Here is a 23,236-nt window from a genome sequence, read left to right as displayed (position 1 = left end):
ATGTTAGAGTGATATGCATGGATCTAGAGCCCAACCAATACAGGACTTTTAAGACTGATACCAGTACCAATAATTGGTCAGTTCAATTCAATTCTGTTTCATTTAAATAGCACCAAATCACAACCTCAAGGTGCTTTATATTGTAAGGTAGATACTCTACAATAATACAGAGAAAAACCCTTACAATCAAGCTACTCCAATCACAGTGACAGTGGGAAGGAAAAACTCCCTTTTAAACTTGAAGAACCATGCGGCAGAACCACCTCAGGGAGGGGGAGCCATCTGCTGTGATCAGATGGGGGTGTTTGGAGGAAGATAAAAATGAAATATTCCAACATACGAAAAATAAACAGATTACAGCAGGTTGTTGTGTTTACATTAGATAAACAAATAGTTAGCCAATACCCAATAATATCAGATCACTAATAAACTGGTTGGGGTCTACTTCTGGAAGGAGTCACTGGCTCAAAATAAATAGTTTAAAATATTCCCCTTCTCTCCAAAGCCAAAAATGTATTAACAAAGTTGTAAAGAATGGTTTAAGGTGTCAAGGGTTGCCCTGATTCAGTATTTGACACTGGCCAACATCATTAGAATGAATATAGAGAAAAAACGTGCCGTCTGATTCATTAGCTTTAACTATCATTTAAATATATATTCCATAACACAGCATAAAAAGTTCCATAGGTAAGGATGGCAAAACAGCCAACTAAAATGTGCGACTCTTGTGTGCAAAGGGTAAATAAAAGAAGGAGCAGTATTATTTACGGTCAAGTTACTGTACAGGCTGTATTTCTTCATTCAGGGGAATAAAATTCTTGTTCCACAGTTTGAGCATGATGTTTTCTCCACGGCGAATTAAGCAAAGTGCATGTTAACAATGAGTCAGTTTGTACACTCAAGCACATTTCACAGTTGACAAAGCTGTCAGTACTGCTTGCAGCACATAGTAGTAGTAGAGACAGAATATTGCCCGTACCTTGATTTCAGTACTCACGAAAAATCTGAAATCCACACTCTGTTGCTTTATTAGAATTAGCATGTAGTTCACCCAACAGGTTGGTTTTCAACCTGTAACATAATGTTAATACTCAAAGTGTTAGTCTATGAGATGAGTGGCTTTGAAATGAAATGCATTCAAGTGTTCCTCAAAACAATGTTTCTGTCTTCTACATGTTAGAAAGTGATGAAGATGCACCCCAGCCCCAGTCTGATCCAATGTTATAGAAATAAACCAAAAAACCTTCTTCTGTTATGCAGTGACTGATTTGCAAAGCATAAAGTTTTTTGTTTTATGTTGTTTTGTTTTTTTGATTTTTTCCCCCTTATGAAAATAACTCATTAACCACAGTGGTGTTATATACTCTGAATCCTGTAAAGGATTTATTATTATGAACTTCAAGTAAATAAATTCAGAACTTAAACAATACCATGTTCAAGAAAATTGTAAGACGCTTTTTTAAATTAAATTAATATGTGCAAAATTCTGAATGTTATATTTTCAGTCAGTTTGCCAATCAAATAAAAGCCTCTTTATTGTCCTTTAAATGGTGCCACATTTGTCAGAAAAATGTGTTTGTGGGTTGAGCAGCAGAATTGAGTTTGTGGGTTACATCTATGAAAAACCAATGAAAAAGCAATGTCAGTGCCAAACAGCTTATTCTTCTACTAACTCTTGTTTTGAGCTTCTGATACCTCAACTGCAGTCAGGTTTGGTGCCTTAATAGCAGCACTGGTGAGCATGGACCCTGCTATAGCATCAGTTGGTGTCTGCTCCAAACACACCATGTTGGAGTGATCTGGATAGGTCAACTTTTGGCTGATGTTCCACAAAAGCAAGTTACAGCATTATTTTTAGTGAGCCTTTATATCATCTCCAAACTGAAGGCCAAATTATATAACAGGGGACTATAACATGCCAGATACAGGCTGCGAAGTTGGCGTCCCAAGAAGATGACGCTACAAGAAGACTGTTTCCTCACCCTGTCAGAACTTAGGAACTGTAGGCAGTCTTCTACAGATATGCAGATAAGGTTTGCAGGACAATATGGCCGACAGCTCTCTACCCAGACAATACAGAACAGAGTGCACGTAGCCAATCTGTGGTCTCAAAGGGTTGCCAAGAGGCCTGCCGCAGCTGCCCTTGACCGTCGGGCCCATTTGTGCTGGTGTCAGCACCATGCGCACTGGAACCTGAACATTTGGAGAAACATGCTCAGTGATCAGTCCAGATTCTGCCTACTGCAGTTGGATCAACACGAGGCATCTGTTTGTTAAATGAATAAATAGTTAAATTGCCAATATGTCTCGATTCTTCAGATTTCAGTCATCCAATCCAACAAAAGGCACCAGAGAAGACGGAGAACATTTGACAAGTTTTTCACAAACACAGCTCACATACTCAACGCTGTTGCTCAATCCACAAATGCGTTTCCCTTTCCAATGTGGCACCATTTAAGGGGAAATAAACAGGTTTTCATCCTTAGTGCATCATTGTCTTTCACCCACATCTGCAAACAGGGAAAAAGGCAACTTGTTACATTAAATGCTGACATTTCAGCCAAATAAATCCCTTTTTAAATATTCATCTCATATCACACAGTAAATGGTTTATTTTTTCTTCTTTCGTGTGGAGCCCAGTATTGTCCTTGTTGCTATCAGTTTCCAGAGTTAAGAGTTCAGCGATAATCCATCCATCCATTCGCTTCCGCTTCTCCTTTTCAGGGTCGCGGGGGTGCTGGAGCCTATCCCAGCTGTCATAGGGCGAGAAGCGGGGTACACCCTGGACAGGTCGCCAGTCTGTGACAGGGCTAACACATAGAGACAGACAACCATTTGCGCTCACATTCACTCACGCATTCACACCTATGGGTAATTTGGATTAATCAATTAACCTATCCCCACAAGCTGCATGTCATGGGAGGAAGCCGGAGTACCCAGAGGGATCCCACGCAGTTCAGCGATAATAAAAAAATATAATTGCAGTAGTGCATTATTTGTCTTCATGTTGTTTTTAATATCTTAATTAAAAAAACACAACTATAATAAAATGTTTGTGATTTACAGAAGTGTCAGCTGAAATTGATCTTCTTAATTGGTGCATGTTCTCACACGCTAAGCTCCTTGAAAGCCTGGTTGTTCTCCAGTTTGCCAGAGAGAAAAATGAGGGCATCTGGCTTGGGCTAAAGCCAAATCTGTAGTATCCTCCTCTGTGGACCTTCGCCACCATCATCATCCTTTCAGTTGAAAGACAGGAGGGATGTTTGTGGTGTCAAGAGGGAAGTGATCAGGATAGGGCGGTAGCTCCCTCCAAACCACTACAAGAACATGTCAGTCAAAGTGCTGGCAGGGAAACATTGGAGGAAGCGTGGCCGTAAAATAGCGGGTGGATTTTAGATTAATGCGCTTCTTTGCTGTAGATAGACAGGTTGTGATTAGCATGATCAAAGGATTGAGAAGTTTATATTGATCTGCATTGTCACTGTGAACAAATACTGGATGTCAGAGCATTTTATTTTTTAGTATTGCTATAAATATAATTCTGTATATTCTTTACCCCCCCATTATATTCACTCCAGCTCTTTTCTTCCTTGCTGTTATTCCTTGGGGGCTTTTCTCGTCTGCCGAGGTGCTGTTTGTGCTCTACCCTCCTCTGAGTTCTGAGTACTTCTGCATGAATATTTCATTGCACACATAGCCTGTCCATATACTCCTGTGCATTAACTCATTGAACAACCTTGTGAGTGCACAACACATCGGATCAAGACATTCAGAGTGTTAAATGCCTTAAATGATATGACATTCAGATCCACAGAGAGCTGGATGTTATTCTAAAGAGATGTGACCAAAATGACCCTGATAAAACATGGTGTATCTACTATCTCACGCTGTGAGGAGTCATGCCAATCTCTTGGTCTTTCTGTCTCTTTCTACTGGCTTTTCTCATTCTTATCTCCACTGATATGGAAGATTTTTAAAAAGCAAAAGGTTCATCTTTAGTGCACTCACCAGTATCAGTCATCAAAGCTTCAGAGGGTGCAATATTTTAGATCCCCAGCACTTCTATCTTTGCTATTGCCAAGAACCTCTTTCCTCATGTTATCCATGTGCTCAAGAACAACAACATGGGCATTGAGCTGCTGCGTATTTGAAACATTAACAGAATATAGAAGATGTAGCTGCAGGGCTCGTCAGGACTGCCATGTTTGTTTGTTGGAACTTATTGTAGGAATTTGTTGGTTTGTAGGCAGAACTAACATTTGCTTCCTCGCTCCCACATCCCACACCACAACTTGCTAGCTGCTATTTTAATAATTAATAAAAAGTTGATTAATGCTCATATTTGGATTAGAGTGTGGTTTGCAAGCTACATTCATAAACTGTAAAGCTCAATTCAAAGCTAATTTTACCTGCTAATTAGAGGGTAATGTCGTCACCATGCTAGAATTTCAAACTTGATATCAATACCCAGGAAAATACTCTCAATACTCTTTATTTCTTCCATCCATCCGCTTCTCCTTTTCAGGGTGGCGGGGGGTGCTGGAGCCTATCCCAGCTGTCATAGGGCGAGAGGCAGGGTACACCCTTGACAGGTCGCCGGTTGCCAGTCTGTTGCAGGGCTAACACATAGAGACAGACAACCATTTGCGCTCACATTCACACCTATGGGCAATTTAGATTAATCAATTAAACTATCCCCACAAGCTGCATGTCTTTGGACTGTGGGAGGAAGCCGGAGTACCCGGAGGGAACTCACGCAAACACAGGGAGAAAATGCAACCTCCATACAGAAAGACACTGGCCTGATGGTGGAATTGAACTCAGGACCTTCTTGCTGTGCAGCAAGAGTGCTAACCACTGTGCCAACCACTGTGCCACCGTGCTGCCTTTTTATTTCTTATTCTTCTTTCTTTTTTTTTAGCTTATGTAAATGTATTCAGTAACAGCCCTGTTCATTTCGAGTGCTTCTGGAGACCTGGCACCATATTTCATTGATGGTAAAGCAGGCTGCCACCATTTCTGCCTAGGTGCTGGTAGATTTCTTCAATTTGGGTCTTTAAGGGAAGCAAAACTCTTTTTACACTCTAATAACTGCGCCTGTTAAATTCCATTTGCTACCTAGTTCCCACATAACTGTTATGATCGTATTATTAGAATTAGCTTGCTAACCGCTGTTTTAATGACAGCTCAACAGTTGGCTAATGAGGGGTAACTGCTAGAAGTGAAACAGTAACATTCTTGCTGTTTAATACTTAGGTGTTGCTGAAATAGGGGTTTTACTGACCACACAAAATTCTTCATAAAGACCAGGATGTTGGTCTCTAAGGTGATCTGCAAAGTTTGTGGTACTCCTGTTCATGTGTTCAGCTGGTGCTGGGAAATCTATTTTGCAAATCTTGGTCATGCCATATTTTAAAATGAGAGATTAGCTACAGTCAATCAAAAGTCACTGGCCAGTTACCAAGCAGTTTCTCAGTCTGGCCCCACCCCACCTTGTCAAATGTCATAAAGGCTTGAAAACAAGAATTCAGAAACCAGTGAGTGATGTCACGGTAACTATTGTACACCCATCTGTGGTCAGCATAAGTGAAGAAAACCTAACGTTGGTCCTTAACAAAATCTAAATGGGTGTAAATGAATAAATAAATAAATAAATAAAAAAGTCACTCTCTGTACAGTTGTGTTAAAGGGGGAAACTATGGAGGCCAAAATTTTTTTGTTCCTGTTGTTAAAGTTCTTAGGGTGGGCATTTTTATCAATAGAGTCGATAAGAATTGACATGCTTTTGGAGCCAGTCTCAAGTGACCACTCAAGTGCGGTTTTTACCACTTCCATGTTGGCTTCATTTTACAGCCACAGAGGTGGCTGCTCTTTAAGGAAACTGCCAGTCTTCTTAATAAATAGCCATTACTCAATCTAGTTACCAGGAAATGCCAATGATATTGTCAAGGTTTCTTCAGAGGCTACAGATATATCACTTAGAAGCTGGCCTTCACACTGGCTGCCTGAAAATCTCTCTGACCGCAGTTGACGTGGTTCAGGTCTGATCAGTTCTGCTTTAGACAATAATGATTCAATGATCGAGAGTTCATGACCACTGGAGCAGTCGCTGTAAATCCTACCGTAGCATGGAAAAACCAAGAATGTGTCAAAACCCAGACCTACTACCAAAAAATATTAAGTAAAGACAAATACAGTGTCTGCCAAGGATACTTCTTTGTGCTGCTCTCCCTGCCTCCTTCATACGCCGCTGAGTAAATACTAAAGTTACTTAAAGGGCCATAAATTTTAGAGAGCAGTGGAGGCCAGCTTAGAAGCATGTTGTCTTTACCCCATTTTCTGACTAACTGTACAACAAGGTGATTAAAACCCTGATGTGTGCTGCTTCTGTTGCAGTGTGTGATCTCAGTGGGAATCGTATTAGCTGTTCTCTTTGTCTCACAGGAGCCTTGGCAGGCTTTTATCAGCGCTGTGTGCTAGTTTATGAGCGTATGCCTGCCTCTGTGTGTGCACGAATCAGGGAGTCACTGTGTATCCATTTGTGTGCATATGTAGGAGCCCTGTGCTTGCATATGTGTTTGTCGCTCAGCCTCTTCACATTTTTCTCCACTCAGTCAACACAAGTCACTGATGCTGTATGTCTATGTCTGTGGTGAGCCTAATAGTTAGAGACTGCTTAGGCTTCCAGTCAAGTAGCTTCAGCATTTAGCAATGCCTGTATTCACAAAAAACAAACTTTTAAAAAATGCTGATTTTCCTATCGAGCTCTACTTTAAATAATTATTAGTGATGTGGCCTTTTTCTTATCTAAATATTATTGCTGGTTAATATATAATTCAATGAATGAACTTTTGAACGTTTAGCTTTTATTATTATGAACTCAAATCTCTGATCTCCAATTGCCTTTATGGCTCAATCAGACTAAAGTTAAAGTAGAATGTCACGCTCCTTGTCAGTAGGAAAAATTGTTGAATTTTTAATTGGATTTCTGTGGTGATCAGTTGGTTGTCCTGAAGTTGAGCAGGACTGACTGAAGTCACCCTGAGACTCAAAGGTTTGCAATTACCTGACTGACTATCTACTTTATGGACACAGACTGTTTGCTAATATGTTGCAAACAGTCAATCTGAATCCGTCTGCAGTCATCAGTGCAGAGTGTAGAGCTGTTGATAAGGTAGTACACTAGAGGTGATGAAATCGGAGTTTATTGTTGTGCTGTTTCTGACAACTTAGCAAATTATGAAGTCACATAATTAAAATCAACAAGACATTCCTAAAGGTAAATTCCAAATGTAAGATATGTTATATTTTGCCCTAACAAGAAGATGAAATTTTGCTGTGCTGTTCAATAGCCAGTGTAAGTCCAAACCCAGCGAATAGGGCACTTTGCACAAAAAAGGAAAGTAAGCGAAGACTGCACTCTTCTCTCTGATTCACTCTGATCAGAATGAAGAGCATCTAAGGCATCTGAAAAACTATATAGTTGCATGCAATAGATAATAATAAAGATTATGATAAGAGCTTACTTATTTGGAATTCTCCAACTGAAGAACTCAACTAAACAGAACTTTCTCTTTTGTGAAAGATAAAGACAAGATAAGCTTCATTTTATTGCTTCATATTTAAGTCAAATCACAAGAATAACACAGAATAACACCTTACTTTATAAAATTCTGTAAACACAAGTAAACAAATCTGACTAACTGATCTGCAACGGTAGAACAATTGTGACTTCAAATTCAGTAATGTGAAGGAAGGATTGTGTCTCAGTCAGATGACCTTCACCATCATTCAGAGGCCATGTGAACATCTGTTGGTAGCTCCTAAAGCAATTTTCCATCCAAGGTCAATGTTAGTAGATGTGAAATATGTTATTTTGGTTAGCCCTGTCTAGTAACTTGATCTTCTAAAAAAACACTGGGTTTGGCTGTTTGAAGAGAAGTGGCTTGAATCCTCGAGGCCAGCAGATCTAAATGTTTGCCATAGTTTAGATTGTGATCTTTACTCCCTTTGCTCCTCATGATCGGTGTGTTGGATTACTTCCGTGGGAGCTATTTTCGTTTCTATTCCTCCATAATGATATAGCTGAACGTCTTTGCTCCAGCCAGACTGGTTTCTAGAGCACTGACTTTGTTCGGCCTCACAGAAATATCCCAGCTGTGGTGTGGAAGGAGATCTTTCAAGAGTTCCTGTTTAAAGGAAGAATTAATATATATCTCTTGGGCCACCCCTCCTTTCTTTATATTTGGCTAGGAAAATGGGAAATAGGTGCAGCTATTTATTGAAACATGTCCAGACATTAGGCAGCTTTCTTGTCATTTCTTGAAGTAGTTCTCCGGGCTCCTTGAAGGACATTCAAAGCTCTTCTTTAGATGCTGGCTGTCTTTTTTCTGTTCTCTATCAGAATGATCCTAAACTACCTCAGTTATGTGATTGATTAGTGTTCTACTTTGTGTTTTTCTGTCAGGTTTGCGTTTACAGAGGCAGTGTGTTTAAAATAAATAGTAATAGTAATAAAAAAAAAATCCAGAATGTTTTCATTTATTACATGGTAGATTAGACTATAATTTTCTGTGTTTATAGTCGCATCACTTTTGACATTTTGACAAGATACCCAACACCATTGGAATGAAGTGCAGTTCTAAACAATGACAGAGCCTTCAATTTGTTTTACAGATGACTGTAGGCAAGCACTGTCGTACCTCTCTGCTGACGTCCTCCATACATACTGGTGACAGTCATCGGTTTTGCCTTTTACCCCTGTTTCCAGTTCTTAATAATGGCTCTTTGGCAGCCATCCTTCCACTGAGACTATTTCTAATAAGGCTTAGAAACAGTAGATGGATCAACTAAAGGTCCAGACACGTCTCTCAGGTCCCGTGTCAGGTCTTTCCTAGATTGCTTTTTACTTCTCAATGACATGACTTTCAGATACTGTTCTTAAGCTGTACATAGTTTTTCAGATATGTCACTTTTTATCCTCAACTTGTTCATGTTCCTCAAATTTTTTAAGAGCTCATTGCACACCATGCTTAGACATGTTTTCAGCTAATAGCTCTTTGGGAATCACCTTGTTGGGAAAAGACAAAACAACACACAACAAAAACAATTTTATGCCTGTTAAACTGTGTTAATGGGAACAAATGATATGTTTTTGCAACAGGCTGCTAATAAGTGCCCAAAGAAACATTTGAAAACTGATTTCCTGTCTGATATGTGTAGACACAACACTTGCTTATCTGTTGAATCAGATGTCTTTTTATTCTTGAATTATTCACAGGTTATGTCCAAAAACTTAAAAAGACCTTCCGAAAGTCTTGAGAACTATTACTCAGGACCACTTAAAAAAAAAAAAAATGGGGGGGCTGAAGACTTTCGTACAGTACTCAGTTCTCATATTTCTCATCAAAACCTTGGAATTTTAATTTGAAAAATGACTCCAGTGTGTATCAGTTATCAAAATACTGTCGCACAAATTTACTATCAATTAACTAATCAACTGTTTAACCTTCTGCAGTGCTTCAATCTTCCAATTTTACGCTTGCAAACTCAACATTCACACAAATGAATGCCCTATGCCATGTGGGAATTTTGTGAAAATGCAGCATTTACTAGATAAACTATACACATCTGGCTGTGGTTGGCGCTGGAACACAGTAAGCAATGACATAGACCATTTGCTGCAGCCCACAGAGACAATACTGAATCACTTCTCCTCGCTGAAAGCAGCTTATCCACAGAGAACATAATTGATAATGTAAATACAGAGTTGGATGGCTCCTCCACAAGTTTGTCATGGCCTGTTTACATAATGTTCAATTCTGTTTTTCCTGTGATTTCCTGGACGTTGCGCAGAGGCCTGAGATAGGCATGCAGGGGTCGGCAAGCAGGCACATCCACACAAATCCGCACACACATACATGCAGCATAACACAGCACAGGACACGCTTGAGTTTGCACAAACAGTGGCTGCCTGTCCCTGAGTGGGACGTCCGTCCGCAGAGGGAGGTGTAGGAACAGAATGGGAGACACTGGAGAAAACACAGCGACAGCAGTGAGCGTCTCAGCTCGACCACCTTTACCCTGCCACATTGTTCATATGTGGCTTTAGAAAAGAAGCGCAGCAGTTTTGCCACAATTTATAGTGCTAGCATTTAGAAAAAGCTCAGGAAATACCAGAATCAACTCCACCTGGCTCTTCAAACTGTTTGAGCTCTTTGGTTATCTTTCAGTAATTCTCTGTGTGAAATATTGTGATATTGACCTGCTCGGTTTTCCAAGGAGTTTCTCACCATGTCCGGCTGCTTCCATGCTGGCTTGTATCTGCTGCAATTTTCTGCATGCAGAGAGCTTTTTGTCAAGATGAATTCAAACTGACACAAACGCAGCAGGATACTGATGTCTGGATCAACAACAATAGAAATCCATACAAACTCTTGCTTACTCACATTTGGTGGTCTATAAATCTTGTCCAATCTGACTCAGCTTAAAGGATCAAATTTACAAATTTACTGCACCAATGAAATACTCTCTTTTGGTATTAAAGTGCACAGGGTGCCGGTATTTTTGTGACTGGGCTTGTTGTGCAGGTCTTTGTAGGAGTTTCAGTTTTAGAGTGGAAAATCAGAAAGGTCTGATAAAGCAATTCATTGCAAATTGCACTAAATTTAATGCATTTAACTTTAGATCATGTGTTATTTTGCACCGGGTGTGGCTGTGATAGTTGCCCCTAGGAATGCTGATATACTCAAAATGAGTGAGAACAAATTTGTATATAGTGGATAGCTCAAAGTTACACTGTAAAAAAAAACTAACGTAATTTTCTGTGAGCACATTATCCGTTTTTTAACAGTTTCTGTAAGTGGTAGTTGTAATTGTGAACTGTAATTGTTATTTGTAACATTCAATTATGGTTTAAAAATTAATCGAGAAAATTCCTTCATTTGAAAATGGCACATCATAAAATCTTCACCTTTCGTGATTTTTTTTCATGCACGTATTACCATATTGAAATGACTGTCAAAATGCAAAAATGAATGGGACTCATACACTTCTAGACTGATCTCTGATGTCTAATGGGTTTTATAAAAAAGTCTTCCTAAAATGAGAGAATTGCTTGCATTATTGCACATAACACAGTAACAGCAAGTTCATCGACGCACAGATGGGTAAGTATTTGATGGCAGATTATGTTTTGTGTTATTCTACACATCCTACAGATCAGCTGTTGCAGATTTCAGGTTTACACTATGGGATAGTTTGTAACAGCCCTTTTTCTACACAAATCCTGTGCTCCTCTGATTTATCCAGAACATAAGCAGCCCTCAGCAATTTCTAACAGAGAAGTTTGCATTAAAAAAAGACACGAAATTACCATTAAGTTGGCTCTCAGTTATCTAAATTGCCATTGCTGTTATTGGAGACTGTTTTATTTTGATTACTAGACTGCTTGTCCATTATCCAGTCTGCTTGTTTTTGATTTGTGAATTTAGGTTTTTAGTAAATTAGCCCATTGTTAGTTGAGCTGAGCACCCACAGAACTTTTCCCCCCTTCAACCTATGAGTTAATTTGGCCCTACACTTTCTAATTGACTGATTTTGCCAAGCCCACATAAATTGCAAGCCTTTGAATTTCACCATGTCCCAAAACAGTAGACACAGGGCTCACTTGATGTAAAAAAAAACATTTTTGTTAAAATAAAATAGCACAAAATAAAAGTGAGCTAAACAGGACGTTTTTGGCATGGGTAACATTTAAATTACGTTTTTACTGATAATTGAGGAATTAGTTCAGGTGGGATTTCAGTGCAGACAGATATTTGACAGCTGATTGGCAAATCTCATATAGGGCATGTTATTTACATTGCTGAGCAAGGTTAGCAACCCACCTCCATTCCAGCTCCTCCTCCTCTGCCATGTCTGACACAATCAGTGTCTTTTCTGTCATGTTAATGCTGCTCTGTTCTGTACCACCGACAAGGTGTGCTCTTCCTCCCACAAGCAGTGGCACATAGCAGATGGAAAAAAGTGGTACTGGCACAAATGTCATATATAACTACGGTTAACCATCTCTACAAAACATGCCCATGCTCCTCCTTATTCCATACCGACGCTGATCATCAGCTGGTGACAGTATGACTTTATGCGGGTGACGAGCAGCTTTGGCCTCAGTCTTCTAACACTAAATTCAGTGGACTGTCAAACGACAGTCGTTCGTACAGCAGATAAAATAGATTTTCACTTGTTGGCTGGAAATGAGAAGCCTACTGTTTACTTCCATGTGAAATCAGCTGTCATATCACTGTTTAAAGAATTACTGCAAATTTCAAATGATAAATGTGCCTGTGGTATCAGTGTGTAAAGTGCTTTGTGCAACAATGGAACGCTTGACAGCCATAGCAGCAATAACTGGATGGAGGGGCTTAGTGAAAAGTCTATTATCTCACCCGATTATTTCTATCTTTTTTGTGCATTCTTTGTCTCTTGTATTGGCTCTGCGGATTTTGTCCTGCCTGATCTTCCCACTAGTTCTCTGTCAAAAACAAAAAAAAAGTCATTTTGGAAGTAATTGAGATACGATCTCCTTGGAAGTTTGCTTTTGGGGGAGGTCCAAATATAAATACAAGCTTAGATGTTGACACAAATTTGCTGACACGAGTTTGCGTCCATCCTGGCCTTTTGCTGAGAGGGGACTTCCTGTCATCAATTTAGCTTTTCCTGCCAAGACAACTGTGAGCAGAAAGAGGTGCTTTCCCCAAATATCACCCAGAAGCAAACTTGTTCAATTAAATGAGACAATTCTCCAGTGCAAGTGCAAAAAATGGCAAGTGCATTTTTTTTTTTGAGTAAGCAAATATCATTTTTTAACCTTTCTGTCAAAAACAGAGAGAACTCTTTATAGAATTGTTTATTCTCATGACCAAAAAGACCAAATATTTATTTCCTGTTGTGAATTCATGCCTAGTTTGCATGTCTCTTTGTGTCTTCACAAGAACATTTTCATTGTGCACACTCTGCACCCTGAGCAGTTTGGCCAGCGATTTGCCCGTTCAGCACAATGCATTGTGGGATCCCGCTGCTTAATCCTGGGGTTAAAAATGAGCATGTAGCCATAACGAGAGCACCGTCGTCACAGAAGAAATCAACACCACATTCTAATTGGCCCTCTCTCCTTAAACCTGGGTGATCATTCCCACAGCCCATTGTGTTAAAAGAAGATGGGAAGGTAGTGGTGGAAGGTTATAAAAGGATCTGACCTTGTGCAAATCTGCCACTGTCTATCCGTCTGAGTGTGTGTGGGTAAGTGAGTGAAGTGGCCATTGGCTGACAAGAAGATGCACAACATGCAAAGGAGAGCTCAAGGCAGCAGATCACATGGGTATGTACGTATTCACAGAATCACAGAGCGAGAGAGAGCAGCCCTGCAGCAGATGATTTAAGAGCTGGCTGGAGAAATCAATATTTTAGCAGATATAAAACCTTGAATCTCCATTGGACTTGTATTTAAAATTATGTGAATCTGGGCTGCAGAATAAGCGCTGCGTATATCATCATCCCCTTGACTCTTGCACCATAGCCTACAGCTATATAAAGTTGCATCCATGTGTCTGTAAGGGCAGAGAAAATACCTTTTTTTTACCCCAACAGTCCCTATAAATACTATTACCTTTAATTACTCTAATTAAATGTGAATGAGAAAATTATGTGTATTAATTTCAATAAATTTATTACGTTTATTGAAATTTTTACTTTACTTTTTCGTTTTTATTTTTTTGTTGCTTGACACTAATTAGCAGGTGTTTGCATTCATATAATGTGTAACGCAATTAATGCATTCATATTGTTCATGGAAGCTTGGTTAGCAAGTTTGCTAGCATTAGCTAATACTAAGGAACCCACCAATCTGTTGAAAAAAAAAAGCCTCTTTAGCCACTAAACAAACTCACAAGACGACACAAAATACTAACGCAGAAGCAAAACTAATGGATGATCACGTGGTGGCTACCTTCATCTTTTTAATACAGGCTATGTAATTGTTACATAATAAACAGTGTCTCTCCTTTGAGCTCTGTTTGGGCTTTCATTTTTGCATCACTGCTGTTTTTTGTGGTGAGGTTAAAAGATATAAAGTAAAGGAGAAAGTCAACAACCTCTGTGATCTGAAACTACAGAATAAAATCACTATTCTCTGTTGGTTTTTAACTACAAGCAATCCTCTTCACATAGACAGTGAGTAGTGTAGTGAGTAGTAGTTTCTCATTTATAAAAGCTTTAATCTCCTTTGACTGTGTCTGTGTGGTTGCATATGATTGATTGGCACCAGGCTTCTGAACTGAGAAGCAAACCCTAGGTGTGGCGTGGCGGTGCAGTAGTTAGCGCTGTCTCACACTGCCAGGGAAGTGTTTGAACCCATTGTCCAGCCTGGGCCCTTTTGTGTGGAGTTTACATGTTCTCCCTGCCTGTCACCTCATGACCTCATGGGACAGTCTCCAACCCTGAATTGTCTAAATAGAAGAATAAAGGGATAATTGGTGCATTGTAACATGCATCATGTATTACCACCATCTCGCTGTTTTAAGGAAATCTGAGGAAATCTGTATAATGAAAAAAACTCAAAAAGTCTTTATTTGCCAAAACATATTGTGCTCATGGAAGTCCGGCTTGAGAGAGAGATTTATTTCAGAGTGGAGCCCTGAACTACCTGTTCTTGTCTGTTGTATCGTTGTATTTCCAGCAGTAACTGGCTCAGAGGTGACTTTGTGTGGTCATGTTATTCTCGACAAACATAGCAAAAGTAATTACTGCAGCGGGCTTCGAGGAGACTCGGGCCCTTATCTGAAATGCCTCTCGCACCCGCAGCAGGCGCCCAAGCTTTACGTGGTCTAATAAGTCACTCTGGGTTTTGTTTTTTCTACAGTAAAAAAACCCCACCTGATTACCTTGATATGCCCCATGTGTGTTTATTTGTTTTAGCTGTGCTCATTTCTGCGGATAGATAACAGAGGTTTAACAGAAATACCGCAAGTGTAGCGTGCGTTAAATTGGATTTGCCTGCGTTTTCGCGACACGATAAGGTTGTCTGCGTGTGTTTGTGCTTTCAAGTACTCTCCGAGAAGTCCTGTCCAGGCGCTATTTTTCTATTTCCCCCAAACACATGCATCACTCAGAGAAACATAGTTTCTCATTTTACATTCAGCCAGACATAATTCATCCCCAAAAAAAGGGGAAAAAAAGAGGAAAAGTAGTGATGGCTGTCATAGAAATAATCAAAACGGAGGCACTGCGTCTCTTCTGAATATTAATTCATCACTTAAAGATCCCTGCAGTGCATTTCATTGATTTGTTTGCTGTTGTGGTGTGAGCAATGGATGACTGAATTGTGCTGACCTGGCGTTTCCTTAAGCTTTTCTATTAGGCCGATATTTTGACATGAAGGAGTGCAGGAGGGGGCGTGTGGGGGGTGGTGGATGGCTTGGATCATTACACATCTTAACCACAAATGGCCATAAACAAGTCCAAAACGTGGCTTGGATGAGTAATTTACAGCTGCAATCTCATCAGACATAAATCCTTATCTCTTGCCAACATATTGACAGGCAGAGGATAAACAATTTATCAGCCATTTGAATAAGTAATCTCCCCCAGCTCTGTTTTTGTGATATTTACAAATGCGCCTCCCCTTACTTGCTCTGCATGCTCACCTCGACTTTCTCTCTCTCTCTCATATCTTTTGCCCCTAAACAGAAACCTGAGTAACAACAAGATCTCTCTGCTGAGGAACGGCTCCTTCTATGGCTTGGCTGCCCTGGAAAAGCTGTGAGTACTTAAATCAAGCACTCTTTAATGTTTTGTCCTCCCCAGAGTCCTAATAGCTGTCATCGCAGCAGCAGTATTGCACTGTAGCTGGGAAAAGGCAAACAGGGGACATGGTGGGAATTAGGAGATCCTTGTCAGGTTTTACCCTGCAGGAGGCTTGCCAGTGTGGTTTTTTTTTTTCTTTTACCTTCCAGCCCTTGCGCTTAACCACAATTGCCACAGTAAATGTCCTAAAAGCGATAATATATAGCATCATATTAGGGACTAATGCAGTGTGAGATCAGGGTGCTCTGACAGTGTGACTGACTGTGGCGGGCCCGTGTCGATGACTCTCGCACCATATGCAATCTCCCAGAGGGCTGTATTCATACAGCCTGATGATGAGCTCCATGATAGCTCTTCCTGTGTCCCCCCCTGAAGTCAGCTATTGATTGCTTTCACCTCCGTGCAGCCCAGTGATAGCTGCTTTTCTACCTGATGGTGACACAGACACTGGCTGATGAGGAAATCAGAAAGGGGCTGAAATCACACAGAGCGGATGGCTTGATAACTTGCTCTGTTCAGTCAGTCATTCCCAGAGGTATGTGCATGTGAAAGCACACATATTAAGCTCACCACTCACACCAAAACACACACACACACGAGTGTGCAAACTACATCAGTGACTGCTGTGAATATTATTACAGTCAGTTTTGGCCCCCGTCTCCCCTGACTGCTGACTGACAGTTAAATTTAGATTAGAATAATGGCAGCGGTATAATTCTGCCTCTCTTTCACTTCTTTTTGGGTGGCTGTGTCGCCTGGTGACCTACAGGATGGTGTCACCTGTCTCTCCGGGCCTTATTAGTGCCATTAAATTGTCTGACTCTCTCTCCAGTTCCATTGGAGTGATGGAGATGATGATTGCGAGGCTTTTAAGGACATTCAGCCAAAGGTCTGTCGCGCCTGACCTTTTGGAGCAGCAGTTTGCGTGGCCTATCCCTTCCTTCACCTCACTCCCTTGGTTCAGTCTTTCCATTCTTCCTGCCACATGCAGCATTTGGCAGAGATACGCCTGTTGCTGGAAGCTGATGCCAAACCAGGTAGCCTCAGTGAGTTGAAAGTGGCGGCCAGCTGTTCCCTCGTCTGGCACAGCCGACTGACTGCCTTCCTGTACGGCTGGCTGACTGAATGGATCTGAGGGTTGTGGAGAATTGGCAGCTGATTGACAAGCTTAATAAGGCATGTGTATATGTTTGCACCACTCCTGCTGCAGCTGCGCTCTCAATGTTCTTCAACAAACAGACCGTTTGGGGCAGGAATGGAAACTTGGATCCCACTGCAAGTTTTTTTTTTTTTTTTAAATGAAACAGAAACTGATTTGCACATCTTTTCTTATTTAACGATGGCTCTAGATATGCAGATAATTTTAGTTTCATTCATTTTTATTCTGAGGCAATCTGTTTCCTTTCTAATTCAGTTTAGGCACAGACATAATAAGACAGACAAAATACTCTGTGAATGACGAACTGAAATCCAGCAAACATAGAAGGTGGAAGTTGGTAGAAGTTTTTAGTAGATTTGACGGTTTATTCTTTATATGCAGTTGTTATGTCCTGTGGACCACTGAAATAAAAATAAGTGCTTCAAAATAACCCCCTGCACTGCATGCCGGTCTTTGCTTTGGTGTTGGTTCAATAAACAATAACTGTCAACAATAACTGTCACTTTTTCATCACTTTTTAACCTCTCTGCCATAAAAGACTGAGGGGGTATTATCATCACTCCACCAGGCGGGTGGGTGGCGTGGACACCCAAGTTTGTGAATGTGAGAACTCAAGAACGAGGAGATGTGGGATTTTGAAATTCGTTCCATAGGTGCATCTACTAAAAGTCTGAGATGAGTTTGAATCTCAGTGACGTTGACTTCAAGGTTAACGTCAAGGTGAGAGTCCAAGTTTTCTGAAGATCTTGTGAACACCATAAATCGAGAAAGATGTCATGTATGATTTTCAAAGTGATACCACAGGTGTATCTACTAGGAGGCTGAGGGTAGCCTGGCAGCGTCCAGTAGTTTTTAAAATCGTGATTACATGAAACATTTCGCAGATTTTCATTTTAGTGTGTGTGTGTGTTTGTGATATACTCTGCGTGCAAATATATGGTACCAGATATATTATTGGCACAATATACTAAGCACACAATTTAATAATTTATTGATGGAAGATCTATATACTGGTAAATTTACCAGAATACTGACTTATTAGATTATTTATTAGTTGTCAAATCTAAACAATATAAATTAGTAAAATGAAGAATATATTAAATAATATGTATACTGCAAAATTAATGATAAATTCATATAGAAGATTTAATACATGACGGGTTGTTCATAAAGTCCCTTATAATATGATGCTTATCCAAACATTGTGTTCTTATCCCCACAATGTTGCTGCCTGCTCTGCTGCAGTATTTTCTAAATTTTAAATGCTTTTATAGTGGCTTATTTCGATAACTTGATCGATAATCAGCGGCCATTCAGCTGCACCAAAAAGTTAATGTATTTGCACTGACGGTTAAAATGCATAACAAACACAAAAACACACTCAATTGAACTATCAAATGTATAACTATATATGATTTGGGGATTTTGTATAAGATATTTGTATAAGTCATATGTATGTTAGCATTCACATTACCCTAGACCAGGGGTGTCCAACTTCAGGCCTCAAGGGCCGGTGTCCTGCATATTTTAGAGATCCCTGGCTCAACACACCTGAATCAAATGATTAGTTCATTACCAGGCCTCTGGAGAACTTCAAGACATGTTGAGGAGGTAATTTAGCCATTTAAATCACCTCTGTTGGATCATGGACTGGGAAAAAAGTGGACCACATCAGTCCAGCTCTGAGGTCTTTACACTGGCTGCCTGTCAGTCAGAGGATAGACTTTAAAGTTCTGATGCTGGTCTATAAAGCTCTGAATGGTTTAGGACCAAAATACATCAGTGACCTCCTGACCCAGTATGAACCTTCCAGATCCCTCAGGTCATCTGGATCCGTTTTTTTATCAGTTCCCAGAGTCAGAACCAGACACGGAGAAGCTGCATTCAGCTTTTATGCTCCATATATCTGGAACAAACTCCCAGAAAGCCTCAGATCAGCTGAAACACTCAGTTTATTTAAATCCAGGTTGAAGACTCACCTATTCTCAGTTGCTTTTGAATAAACCACCAAATCCACACTTTTAAGCTTAAATTTCAAAACTTACATTTTAACTACTGACTTTATCTACTGTTCTGATTTTATCTACTGTTCTGATTTTATCTACTGTTTTGATTTTTGATTTTAAATACTGTTTCGTTTGTTTGTTTGTTTGTTTGTTTGCTTGTCTTAATCAATTTTAAATCATGCTTTTTATTTGTTTTTGCTTTTAATGTCTCTGTAAAGCACTTTGAATCACCTTGTTGTTGAATTGTGCTATATAAATAAACTTGCCTTGCCTTGCCTTGCCATGGACACATCTAAAACCTGCAGGACACCGGCCCTTGAGGCCTGGAGTTGGACACCCCTGCCCTAGGCAGTGTTTATGCAAAATTACATCAAGATTGGTCCACTCATCTAGGAGTAGCTAGAGAACATGCAAACATATATTGTATTATTTTCAGAATCTTAGTTTAGTGCACTTGCTCTTTTGGACAAGCAGAGCAGAAAAGAAGAGCGTGAAAACTCGATGCACTCATATTTTTAGGTTTAGGCATCAGTTGAATGTTAATCAAATGTAGCACTTTTCATGAAAATCACTACAGTGGTTTTACAGTGGCGCTTGGGGAAAAGTTAGGTGCTCTGGAGACAAGGTCTGAGGAAACATTTTAATAGTAATTTCACTCTGAACCAAATGAGCATTAACTTTTTCATCCGAGGTCATGGGGGAGCATTATTAGGCTTCCCAGTCCAATTCCATGATGAGAGTATACTGTTTTCCTTGTAACTTACTAATCCTAGCTAGGGGCTGGACTCATATATATCATCATCATTGTTATCATCGTTGATGAATGATGGAATTTATATAGCACACTAAGCGACTTTATTAATCCCCCATAGAAGTCTCTTTTGATGTGATTTGCTTGCCCCTGTAGGCCAGATAGAGTCCTTTTAATGGAGGGTTCCTGTATTGTGGGTGATGGCCTGAATCCCCCCCCATATGGACACCAGCCCACTGCCGTCAGCCAAGCTGGGTCCCACAGGAGCAAAGCAGAAACAAAGCCCATCACTGTTCTCTGGTCAGGACACTAAATCTAGCTTTTGCCACTTCATCATGTGTTTCCACCGCAGAAGGCCTCGCTGTGCGAAGGGTCTGTCTGAAAGAGACGAGGCCGGCATATCCTTCTCATACTGATTACACTCATGAGCAAATGTTTTTATAGAAAGATTGCACTTAATTTGGAACTATTGCGGACATTATAATATTCTATTTACATTCTTTATGTAACATCTAGAGTCCAATGTAACAATCCAACAACAACTACAGAAAATAAATGATTCTTTAATGATAAGGTCGAGATTCTTCGAGCACACTTCTGTTGGCTTCAAGCATGTTGTTGATTATAGGTGTCAGAGAGAGGAGTGGGTATTTTTGAGATCATGACAGTGGCTATGACAGCAGATTTATCCTTCGCAGACTGTCCAAATGTTTTCTTTACTGAAAGCAGAGGATCTTTTTTTTTTTTCGTCTATTTGACCAAACATTATTTGTCTAGCCCTGAGGTGTTTAGAGGCAGGCCGTCAGACTGAGCGGACCACGGCTCAGGCCGGAGACAGTATCAGAATTCAGAGTAGCATCTGCAATTGCTCATCCTGAAAAGTGGATGTCAGAGGTGTGAGGCAGCGTCCTTTAAAAAGTTTTGCGAGTCCTGTTGTTCGTACTGACAAAGTGACGTTTATTCAGTCTTCCCTGTGAACGCCTCTCCTTGGGAGGTGATTGATGATGGAGTGGCAGGTCGCTGAAGGACACATCGCCCCATCCGGTTGTGCATAAGAATGTGCGGCCGGGTAAAGTCCAGGGCTCCGAGTGAGGAGTGCAGGTCGGGAAATGCTCGATGATTATGCTATCATAAACCAGACTGACCCTGAGGTTTTCCTGCAAGGGTTAAAGGTTAAAAGAAGGGACAGCTGAAAAAATGAGAGCAGTATTAGAATTCTTACAGTCCACATGCAGTTTAAAGGGAAAAAAGCCTAAGATTACATGTGTTAGTGTAAAAGAAAAAGAAAGAAAATCAAATATTCAAATGAACCTTTCCATTACTGATTGACAATTGAATAAGTTCATTTTGTTTTCTCATTAAGAACACTTAATAGATGGAGTGAAGCCATCTGATTAAAGACTCAGAACACATTTCTAGGTAGTGCCACAGCTACTTGTTCAATCTATTTCAATTTGTTAACCATTTATCTGTAATTATTACCAACTTAACTCATAATTGTATTTATCCTCCTTAGGTATGCGCTCTAGTTTTCATGTAAGACAACACTGCAGGTGAACTTGGGCTTGCTAGTGCAATGTTAGCTTGCTTGACATTTTCCAGATTTCCCCGTATCACACAAAAGCATTGCTATAACCCCCTCAACCCCCTTTGTTTACCTAAGAGAAGACGTGGAGTATGATCAAGCCTTAAATGGATCAAAGCGCACGCTTGAAATATGAATGCTTTTATTGTTATTTTAAAGGAGATCATTGCTGGGTCGCAGCTGAGGTAAAACATGTGAGGAGCATGGGTGTGACCGACTCACTGACCAAGTTTGGAGAAACAGAGGGGGAGACAGAAGAACAATCCGTCTCCCGCTCTGTTTTGGTAATCACAAATAACCATCTCCCACAATTAAAACAAGCAGCAGATGAGGAGCGTTGACTTTCAGCACAGATTGGTTATAATATTCAGGTGTAACGTGGGAGTGTTGGGAGTTGTTGTTTGCTTTGTTGTGCTATGCTATTTAAAAAACCAGCAAGCAAGAGGGCATCAAAAGCGTCTCTTAAAAGAACTTCACACTCTCTTTGACCTTTTGTTTTGTTCTAATAGAAATCTCTCACACTGATGAGAGGGGTAGTTCCAAAATTGGATACCGACACTGAGCTGTTAACAAAGAAATTTTCTTCACATTTCTGGGATCCTTAGAAGCATTTCCCCCAGTCTGCTGTAAAACCGCCTTTGATGCTTTTGTGCAACTCTTTTAATTTTAAATGTTGCTTGACTAAAGGTTATTTTTTTGCAAATGTGACTGCTTTTACTGCTTCTTTTCTTCTAGGTCAGAAGTGAAACCTGAAAAAATCCCGACAAATATTTCATTTGCACTGCCGATTGACCCGCTAGGAAGGAACCTGCACTCCATCAGTGCTTGAGAAATATTAAGTCGTGGCTTTTAAACCACCAATGTTTAAACTTTTCCACCCAAAAACAAATATATTTGCAGTTCATACAGATTATTTTTAGATTTACATGGGTCTACAGTTACTGTTTGAATAATTCGAATAAGAAGGTTGAATAATTAATTTGTGCCCACAGGTGCTGTGGTGCCTACTGTATGTAATATTTTATAATGCAAACACACACAGGGAAGTCCACCGTTTTAAACTCTGGCAACGGTAGCTAGAAGCCTGTCACAATGCATACACATTCACTCTGTTTAATTGGACTGAACTGTCTGACTGTCTGCCTTTTTCCCCTTCTCAGTAAGCTTTCAACACGCATTTATTTACAATTCAATAGGTGGTTATCTGTCTCAGTGAGTGTTTGTTATAATTCAGTGGATGTGACCAGGCCTTCCCTCAAAGCACCTGCAAACTCACCCATGAATATTTAACATGTGAATAAATGGTTTTAATAAACACCATCCACATTACAATCAGGTCTGGTGCCAATATACTGTAGGTTACATTTAGTCAAGTTAATGACAGAGTCAGTTAGAGTTTTCATGGGGACAGCCTTTCATCCAGGTTTAGGTTTAGGGAAGGCTGGAGCCTAGTCTAGTTGAGATAAGGGGAAAGGCAGGGTACATATTGACACAGTTCAGTACCCACAATTATTGCAATTTTTGTTATTTTGCAACATGCAAAGTTTTGCGATTGAATGGGGTCGGTTACATAAATAGTTGAAAATCACACATCTGTTGTTGTCTTCATACACCGAAATTCACAGAAATATAACTATTAATGTTATGCAGAAATAGTTATATTTCTGTATAACTATTACATGTGCGTTCAGCAATCTTCATGTTCTTTGAGTTGAGTCCTCTCGAACTGGACTCACTGACAAAGACTGATGGCAACATGTTGGCGACCTTACACAATCTGTCTAACAGCCAATTAAACAAAAGTTTGCTCAGGTAACTTTATCTCAGGATGATGTTGCATGAGAGGAGCCCTCTTGTTCATAGTATTTCTAAAG

At 40.1% G+C, this 23,236-nt stretch overlaps 1 protein-coding gene across 1 annotated transcript in view; it reads left to right on the top strand.

Annotated features, from left to right (window-relative positions):
- Positions 1–23,236, top strand: part of LOC134639925 (adhesion G protein-coupled receptor A3) — a 184,095-nt gene that overhangs the window by 4,612 nt on the left and 156,247 nt on the right. Inside the window, exon 2 of the mRNA XM_063491443.1 lies at positions 15,745–15,816. Within this exon, the coding sequence (XP_063347513.1) occupies positions 15,745–15,816 (72 nt within the window). The remainder of the gene's footprint in view (positions 1–15,744; positions 15,817–23,236) is intronic.

This window comes from Pelmatolapia mariae, linkage group LG13 (assembly GCF_036321145.2).
Source record: "Pelmatolapia mariae isolate MD_Pm_ZW linkage group LG13, Pm_UMD_F_2, whole genome shotgun sequence".
NCBI classification, from domain to species: Eukaryota; Metazoa; Chordata; class Actinopteri; order Cichliformes; family Cichlidae; genus Pelmatolapia; species Pelmatolapia mariae.
This window is presented reverse-complemented; position numbering and strand designations above follow the sequence as displayed.